Here is a 10,206-nt window from a genome sequence, read left to right as displayed (position 1 = left end):
AATTAGGTTGACTAATGAAACTAATAATAAATTGTTCTATGGCGTTATGTTTATACTGTGTTCTATGGTTGCTGAACTGATTTTTTGTTTGTGGATTATAATGTACAAAAGAGCAGATATTTGGATATTGTTCAGCCTCCATAGACCACAGTATTAACATTATGCCATAGAACAATTTATTATTAGTTTCATTAGTCAACCTAATTGATGTCCAGAGTAAAAAACAAAACAAAACACAAACTGTTGTGTATAAAATAGTTTATTATTTTTGTTTAGCTCACTGCTGATACAACCCCATATATGCAACTGAAACTGTGCATTAAGTAGCTAAATGTCCATTCAGTCATTTTAGGAGGAGATAAATGATTTAAATATGTAGCTGCTAAGAGAAGTCAACACTTGATACAACGACTTTTTGTATGTATGAAGTATGTTGTGTAAAATGTGTTATGGAGCTGTGAAAATAATCTGTAAATATGATCAAAGTTAAACAATCAGAGTAAGTTAGCACAACTTGAACGTGAATTTTTCAAAGTCATTCAAAAAGCTTTCAATGCAGTAGTTCAGATCTTTTGAAGTGGGGTTCTGTGGAAATATCATGAACAATTAAGTGTTGGATATCATCAACTATCATCAACGTATTAATGAAATAAGCCACACAAGAAAGCGGGAAGATCTTTTCAACCAGATTTAATTCTTTCAAGGCGGTGCGGCAATTGAAAACAGGTATACAAGATGTTATACGAAGCCCTGATCTCAATGTCTGCCGCAGACAACGACTTTGTAAAAGCTTAAATACGAATCAGATCGAGACGAGGTCAAGACACGACCTCTGCTTCAGAGCTCACAGTTGTTGAAGGTGTCAGAGTTTATCAGTTATCAGACTCCTCTCTGAGTTGACGGAAACTCTTGACTTCATACATGTACATGGTTCTATGTCAATTAACATTAGTAAGTGAAAACATCCATGACCTTTACATTACTTCCCCCATCCTTAAGGTCTCGCGTCTCCAACGAAACTCTTTAAATTACCTCATTTTGGCGATTTAATGTTTAATTTTGACCAGACTGACTAGCTAATGGCTAGTTAGAGTGGGGTTAAGACCAAAAACATTTGTTGCTATCTCAAACAACTCCAGCGTAAAGGTTTTCACAGCAGTTTTAGTTTTATAAATCTTTTCCTGACTGCCAAGTTCTCATTAGTGTTATTTATATACAATTTTATGTGTTTAATTTTTTACGAATGCAAAAAAACCACTAGCTGTGACTAGCTGTAGTATTTCTAGTTAAGACAGGGGTTCATAAAAATGTATCATGCAAAACTCAAACAAATGTAAAGAATTAGAAAATAGTGTTTGCATCAACTGCCGTGGAAATTTTGAGCTTGAAGTTGTTTACGAGCCACTTGGGTCTTGGCTGCGCTCAGGCTAGCTGTTAGCTTGCCTAACCTAATCTGAGGTCATTCAAACAACAGGTAAGATATTAACTCTTTATAACCTTTCCACTGAACCACGCTTCAGAAGATTCAAGTAGCTTTTTTTTTTAACCTCCTCAGTAGTCCTGCCCAGTTAACCACATACCACTTGTATTTTTATAATAGTCTTTAAGCCTTGGTTTACTTTTTACATTAACTAATATATTATCTGTCTGATAACACTAAATGACTGAATGGACCAATTAAAATAATTCTAATCAGAACAATCTCATAAAATATACCTATTATTATGTTATAATAATAATTTATTAGTTATGTTATTTTTTTAGTAAATCCAAATGCAATGTATTTAGAAACTACTCAGAAGTTAACTTAAAAAAGTACAACTTCAGTTCAGGAGGACTGTGTAATTACTATATAAACTTTAAACAAATACAAGCACTTTACTAACAATCAGTACTAATTACTAACCTTTAAAATGTGCATGTTGGCATAAAATATGAAATATGTTTGAACATTTGAACAGCGAGACCACACCGTCAAATACGTCTCTTCAGCTTTGTCTGTTTCGCTTCATACCTGTTCATTTTATTTGTCTCATTTAATTACTTTCTTTTGTTTTAAATGTTTATTAAAAATGGTCAAATCAGAAATATTTTTGATTTATTTTTACTAAACCAATGGGGAAAAAAAAAAAGTTTGACCTCTTATCTGGTTAACACTTCAAGATTTCCATCTTTTCCATGTTTATATGTCTTGTGTTAACAGATGAGCAAAAAAAAAAAAAAAGCTGAGAAAAGTCAAATTTACATATGCAATAAACATGCAATATTAATTTAATGCTGGACAACATGCTGTGCACAGATCATGTAAATATGCAGATGTATTTTTACCCTAAACAACGTGCACAGACATACAAGGCGGACTATTTATCATTGATTTGGCTGTTCCACATGTTTAAAAGTATCAACCATTTGTCTTGTTTTATTTTAAGCCACTTTTAAAGTTGTGGCAGCCAATTTCAATGGTTTTAGTTTGGATAAAGTGTTATATTGTATTTACTTTTATCCTATGTCATTATAAAGAATGCTATTTCTGTACCCCAAATTGTCTAAATTGACAATACTTAAGAAATTGTAACTGTGAGATGTTTGCCAGAAAAATATTTTGAGATTAACATTATGGGGGAAAAAACAAGGTTGAATTTTTCCAGTTGAAAAATAAATGCATTTTTTTAAGAGTTGGGATTTTAAAATACTAATGTCATAATCTACATTCCTGGTTCTTATTTTTTTAAATCTACGTGCTTCCAAAAAATGTAGATACGCAGCTTTTAGATGATTGAATTTAACATTGACTGGAAGTGAATTGTCTTGTTTTTAATGCAGTCATCATAAAAAAAATTAAAAAAAAGCTGCGTAGTTTAAATTCAGAATTGTGATCTCATTTGTTGTTCCATTTAAATGTTTTAATGAAATCAATGCTGTAATTACGTGTTGTCTGAAAACAGCAGAAACATCACGCAGAGTTTGTTAAGTGATTCTGTGTATTTTTATTTCTGTGTATTGTGTAATGTCAAAAGGAGCTTCCACTGTTTTAAGGTGAAACGATTCTGGGGCGGTGTTTTTTTTTAAATGAAGAACTGAACATTTGTGAACATGTGTGTTTATTAATTGACTCTTGTGAAAACTAATTATAGTGACCATGAGCGAACATAAACTTTATTTTCTCTTTGTACTTTCACACTTTTGAGAGTTTAAAGCCTCATTAAACATTTTAAGCTCAACCTTTATAGTTGTCAAGTGGCTACAATTTACATATGAGATTCTGAGGATGCTTGCACTTATAAATGTACCACTCCTTCTTATCCACCAAAGTTAAGTCGGGTCCTCTAGACAGTTTGTTTTTGTTGAAACGTTTCATCTTTCATCCAAAATACTTCATCAGTCAGAGGAGCCACAACAAATTCAGTCTTATAAACGGCACCTACACATAGTGGGTCAACCAGTTTGATGGTGATAAGATGGTTTCTGGAGTCCGCCCTCTCCCCCGCCGACTCGTCTGAGGCAGCCATGGCCAAAGTGGTTCAAAACATCAAAGTTCACGCTCAATAATCCAGATAGAAAAATCCAACAAAGTTAAATCAGATCCTATGGGTGTTTTTTATTATTATTTTTTTGAGACGTTTCGTCTTTTTCTTTTTTCTTAATTGTAAATGACAAGGACAAAAAGTGGGAGCGTTTCTCTGTGATGCTACAAAATGGATCAGAAGACGCAACGGCTCTAAAAAATATATACAAGTATCTAACAAGTTTGAGTCAGGTCCTTTTGACGGATTCTTTTTGTTGAGACGTTTCATCTTTTATCCAAAAGTTTTCTTCAGTCTGAGGAGCTGCACCAAACTCAGTCCTATAAGCAGCACCTTATAGTGGATCAACCAGTTCCCATGTTCATATGCAAAAGGAGGACCATCAGCCTTATGATCGATGGTTAGCGCTCTGATGGTCGCTTGCTATTTGTCATTTGCTTTTGGATAAAAGACGAAGCGTTTCAACAAAGAAGAATCCATCCAGAGGACCTTGTTAGGTTTATTTACCTGGATTGTTGAGCTGTCATCAGGACAATTATACAAGCACCTTATCTGTTCGGAGTTTCTGGTATTTTATCAGTTAATCCGAGTTGTGTTATAACTGTAGGCTTAAAGTAAAGTTGTAATAAATTAGTCATACAAGAAATGAACTCACCTATATGTCTATATCAAGGATTTAAAACTGAGCCTGGCTTTCTTTTTTAATTTAACAAATTTTAAATATATTAATAATGGACTTTTTCCTTTTCCTTTTATAAATATTTAAATTGTAGTTGTATTCTAAAGCAGCCACAAAACATCTTAAGGCCCCGTTCACACTGGATTACGACCCTGCTAGACAATAAAAATCAGCCAGATTGGGATTAGTCTTTGCAGGTGGGGTCTTCAGGGGCATATTAGGAATAAAGGTTGCCCCCAATCATTGTGTCAGAGCGAGGTAGGTCCACCATCAACTTCTGTAGTGAGGTTGTACTGGTTTATCATCTTAGTGGCAGAGTCCTGGAGTCCTGGATGGAGTTTGGAGGAGCAGCTTAGTCATCATGAATTTGATGCAGGAGTGGCCTTGCTGGCTTAGTTTACGACCTTGATCGTGTCAAGGTCAGAAACAACCTAATATCCCATAATTTATGTGGTAAGACCAGGCTTTGTGCAATTTTCCAAGAGCTATTCTAAAAAAAAAACGTGTTTATTTCATTATTAAATTTGGTACATATTAAAAATCATTTAGTCTGCGAGCGAGCAGAATTTTTCCACCTCCTCTCATGATTTAAACATTTTTGTCCATCAGTGATTTTATGATCAATTTATAGTTTGTCCAAAAGGCAACAACAACAACAGCAAAAATAAATAAATAAATAAATTAATTTAATAACAAAAAATGCATGTCTAGAAAGCAAATCCTGGAAAAAGTCTACAAAGTAAATAGATTTATGTCACTGAACAAATAAAAGTTGTCACCATTATTAATAATAAAAAGAGTGATTTTATTGTTTTTTTTTAAATCAGCTTGAACTTTAAAAATCACGTTTCTTTCTTTCTTGTAGGAATTAAACTTTCAGATATCCTCTTTATTACCATTTTTTTCTTTTTCTTCTCATTTTTTCTTCGATTCAAATAAGGAAACATGGCTCTCTGACAAAGTCCTTCATAAAATGAACAGTTTAAATAATATAATAAACACTTTACTGCAAATTTCCTAATATGTTTAATGTGTGCAAGGATCCATCACAAGAATAAGTCTTCATATTGAAAACAAATAATTGCTTTATTAACTTTATCAGTGTTCTAGAGACAATTTTTTTTTCTTTGGCCTTTGGTAAACAAACGTGATAATAAAAGTACTGTGTAAAATACTGCCACGTACCAATAAGCAGGAAAACTGAGGCGTGAGTTTCTGAGCAACATGGACGAAAATAATAAGTTTCATCATTATTACTATCATAAAAAAAGTTTTGGCTCCTCCACTGGTCCAGCTCAGTCTGTGTTTAACTTTTTTTAAATATATTTTTTTATAACCCTATTATCGTAATTGATAAAAAATAATGCAGGTAAATCGTTGTAAACAATACTTGTTGGGATATTTTTTTTCCTCTTTGATGGGTAAAAGACTCTGCAAATCAATTAGTGAGTACAGTGGGTTGAATTTGATTGAAATTTAAAACAATTATCAAATGTGTTTTTTTTTTTAAGTTTACATTAAAGTGTGATTTCAAATAATTTACACTGACTGTGTGATCAGCTGCATTGCAACTACATGTCAAACAGTTTTAGCTGCTAAATGCTAATTGTATTAGCCGCTTACTGCTTGTAAGCGACTAAAAAGATTTTAATCTGCAACGGACTTGTTGGGAAAACAATAAACTCGTGAAAGAACGTCGCTGTGGAGCAAAAGAGTGAAATGAAGAGTGCACAAGAGGAGCCGCAGTAATGACGTCACAACAAAGGTGTATCAATCCCTTGGCAATTGTTGCAATTTTCCCATATTTTGTGGCAATATTACAAAAAAAAGTTTGCACTAAGTTGTTTAAGCTCATTAAAGTTGTCTGTGAGTTTACCTTTTACAATCATCTTCAAATGTGAAAATAGCTTTATGTCTTATTGTTGTAGCAACATGTGTTTTACCATGATGTGCACATCTTATGAACATTTTCTACATGTGTATGAACACATACTGATTAGTGAATGTTCATGAGCTGCTCATAACTCAGCCTTGTAATCAGAAAAACACCCTTCTAGATCTGAAAGGACTGTTGGCAACGTGTTTCCTCTAATCCACTGTTCTAGCTTTCAGCGATGATTACAATTTTGTGCCAACTTTCTCTGCTTGCATCTTTCTATCTTATATACTTTTGTAGCGTGTTCTTAAAATGTGTGCACTTCATTCTGACACAGTTAAACTACACTTGACAGGTAATGGTAATCCCTGATTATTTCACTATATTGTTCATAATGACAGTAACATTATGAACCTGTGTTATCTAAAGTAATTGACTAGTTTGAAATAAAAATTGGTGTATGAGCAAAAGATTGGTTTATATTAGTGAAACGCTTCTATAATCCAATCTACAGAATGCTTGTAAAGCTAAAAGTTAAGTTTCATTCATTCTATACATTTGATGTATTATCATGTAAATGTAATAATGATGCCTTTCTGTTTTTGTCTTTGCAGTGTTAAGTTTCTAGCATTCGCCTTCTCTTTTATGAGGAGTCAGTAAGTGGTAAACAAAACTGTGGCTGGAGCCACATTAGCAGCAGCCTCCTCGTGGACGGAGATCTTTAAGATGACAAGAGAGACCAGAGTTTAATCATGAGTATAAAAAATATCACATGGTCTGCTCCTCACATCGTTACCAAAGCAGCCTCTCGGAAACGTCGACCCCACTTTTTCGACAACCATCTGCCTGACCCTTCCCCCTCCCCTTATATTTTCTGCAAACTGACTGAGCATTGCACTGACACACTTTTCGGAGGAAACAGGACTCCTTGTTACACATTCCAGATGACATCTCTCGGACATCATTGTAAACGCCATCTTGCTTACCGACCAAATCAGCATCGTCTGCAGTGCTGAGCAACTGAGCAACTTCACACATTTCCGACGAAGACGAAGAAAAATCAAAGAGAACACTTGTCTTCGCCTGGACTGAACGAACAATGTAGCATCTCTGCTAACGCATTGTAGCATCTGTTGGCTGGGAAATAACTTGACTTAATCCATCAACAGTGCAACGTGAGAGAAATTTATGCATTCAAGGGACCTTCTAGATGTCACTCTTGGGTTTCTTTCCAGTGAAGAGGAAACTAAATTGTAGAGGGAACACATGAGAGACAAATAATTTGTCTTATTCATGACAAAAAAAACAAACAAACATCCAAAAAGAAGTCAAAGAGAGATGCACAAATATTAGATCAATCACAAATGCACAGTATTTAACAGCACCTCCCCCAATCGTCCCTTGTTAAAGTCTTAGCACTTGTGTAGTCTTCCATTAACTTCTATCAGAGTGAAACACTGCCCTCCTCACCACTACTGAGATCAATAAAACAGCAGCTGAACAAACGAAGCACATGTAGCATTAGCTCAACCATTCAAACCAACCTGAAAATGGTTTCAGTCACAAACTAGTGGAACAAGACCTACCTTTCTCTCCCATGTATGTGAGCTTGCACGAAAATCTGTGTTGGGTAGCCAAGGTCCTTTAGCATGCACTTGCTAAACGACCCTCTGTAAACGTGTTGTAGATTAGTAGAGATATTCAATATAGAGTGAGGTTTCTGCTCCCGCTTATGCTAACAGACATTCTCAGTCCTTTAACTGCCACTAGCATCCGGTGCCTGAAAGCCCATGTAAATATTTCCCCTGTCTGACTGATGCAGTCATGAGGAGACAATGTACTGACTCAAAGAGTCAAAACAAGTACTCAAACACTGAGAGTCAAGAGGTATTGGCTGCCCATTCAGAAATCACAACAAAATACAAAGATTATGTGTTTAATTAGCTGTGGGTTTATGCTGTTGTTTTAAAAAGGGACCAATCTGATTCATATGTCCAACACTGCCAAAAACGGCACAAAACTTCCCTGAACGCATTGTGCCCTGTCTCTCTCTTGTCCCTCTTGCTGCCAACTGCTTCACTGGCGAGTCAATATCAAGATGAAGATCAGGGGGTGTCCTTAACGGGGTAAATGAGAAGGAATTTGATCAAGAGTAAGAGCAAGCGTGGACATGTACAAAGAGAACAAATCTATATTTTGATAAACAAATCTAAAACGCTTCATGACTTTGGAGGATGTTCCTGCGCGGGATGAGTCGAGCAAGAAAAAAAAAAAAAATCATGCAAAGAAAATATTTTGCCATCGTGAAATGGAGTCCCAGAAAACAGAAAAGTATTCCTTCACGACGGGTGTTCAAACGTGTTTACCCTGCACAGGCACTGAGAAAATGTTTTTTGAAAGACAATTAGCAATGACAGACTCTCGCCTATGACAAAAATAACGACGACAAACGATGGACACTGCGATTAATTTAAAAAAAAAAAAGTAAAATAAATGCATTTTTGTATCTTTGTTTACCAGCATGACTACTTTGCATGACTGTCTTTTCTGCAAGCCCTTAGTTGAAGACAAGGGTGCTAGAGATACAAAAAATATATATAAAATAAATTTAAAAAAATGTTATATGCAATTAATGTTTAAAAAAAAAAGATTATAATTAAAGAGAAGAGCTATATTTTGTTTTGAAAAGTTTTAAAAAAATGTGAATATTGAAACATGTATGTTTGCAAAGTACACCCTGAACAATGTTTTGTTTGATGAAATCTCTCTGCTACTACTGCCCAACACTCTTCATTCCAGTGTTTAAAACCTCTGCCATAGTTTTATTTTTGAATGCATTAAGTGGTATATTTTCAAAATATTCAATCAACAGACTTTGCCTGTAGCATCCGAGCAAAGGGCGTCACTTGTTGTTCATCACAAACTCCATGTTTCCTCTGAATCGTTTGCACAGCCTCCGTAGCAAAAGCAGCACCAGTTCTAAAAGAACAGCTCTCCACGCCACTCTTTTAACAGCTTGTACTCATAGTTTGCTTCTTTTTTCTTTCTTCTTTTGGCAATAATGCAATAGTTGTCATGATTGTAGCAGAAAAAAAAAAAAACGGAGAACCTTGTGTCCTTTGAATATCTTCAAAAGCTTCAGATTTGAGGGTCATTTAGGGTCTTGGATGCTTCATGATAGGACTTTGAAGGGATCTGCAGTTCTGTTCCATTCAACCTAAGTAGAAAAATGGGAGTTCAAGTGTCCGATACGACTTAAAGATCCATACTGGCAAAGAGTCAATAGAGATTTCAGGATTGCATGGAAGTAAATGCCATTCCGAAGTTTGTGTGTGGTTTTAAGGACTCGGGTGTGCTGGTAGTGTGTGTGGATGTAGGTGTTTTGCTATTTTCTTTCTAACGTAATAAATTCTAGTATATAGAAAAATGATAATGTGAACACCTCACAGTGACGTGTAAAAAACGCATGCTTGATAATCTGTCAAGGGGGAACAGAGTCTTGCCATTTCCCCTTAGCCTTCTGTCATCGTTTGCCATAAACTCCCACCCTGATATAACTAGAAACACTGTGCCGTGTTGTAGAGCAGCAAAGTCTTCCTCAGAGAGGCAACTGAAAACTACTCACACTCAGTGTCGGCATGAGTGTGTAAAAGTAGCTCGTTTTCATTTTTTCGTCTGACTTTTTGTTCTTTTAAAGACGGTCAGGTCTTGCAATCTGTCATTTACCGTAGAGTTGCTGCCATCCCACTGGCCAGCTCATTGCAGCACACAACACAGTCGTTCGTGTAGGCGCCAATCAAAGAGACCCAGAGCTTCCAAAATGATGTCAGAAAGTACCGGTGTCCACCAAAGGGAGACTGATGATGCCGAAAGCAGCGATAAAACGAAATAATCTCCGTGTTGAGGGTTCCTCAAGAACCTCATCCTTGGCTTGGTTTTCCCCAAGTGAGTTTCAGGCCCTGCTGGTCCGGGGCTCAGCTCAGGCAGCTGAATGGTCCTCTGTCCATTCTTTGTACATTTCAGTTGGAGGCTCAGAGGTGTGAAACGGAGAGTATTCAACAGTTCTGTTGAGGTGTTACAGGGTCTAGAACTTTTGTCTATTTGCAAAAAAGGATTTTGTTTTTGTC

General features: G+C 35.7%; 1 protein-coding gene across 1 annotated transcript in view; it reads left to right on the top strand.

The window, feature by feature from the left end:
* LOC119423961 (potassium voltage-gated channel subfamily C member 1) overlaps positions 1 to 8,727 on the top strand; it is a 47,104-nt gene extending 38,377 nt beyond the window's left edge. The window contains exon 4 of the mRNA XM_037691392.1: positions 6,694 to 8,727. Within this exon, the coding sequence (XP_037547320.1) occupies positions 6,694 to 6,707 (14 nt within the window). The 3' untranslated portion in view covers positions 6,708 to 8,727. The remainder of the gene's footprint in view (positions 1 to 6,693) is intronic.
* Positions 8,728 to 10,206: the final 1,479 nt, after the last annotated feature.

This window comes from Nematolebias whitei, chromosome 17 (assembly GCF_014905685.2).
Source record: "Nematolebias whitei isolate Nwh7 chromosome 17, NemWhi1, whole genome shotgun sequence".
Lineage (NCBI taxonomy): Eukaryota > Metazoa > Chordata > Actinopteri > Cyprinodontiformes > Rivulidae > Nematolebias > Nematolebias whitei.
Note: the sequence above shows the minus strand (reverse complement) of the source record. Positions and strands in the feature narration are given on the sequence as shown.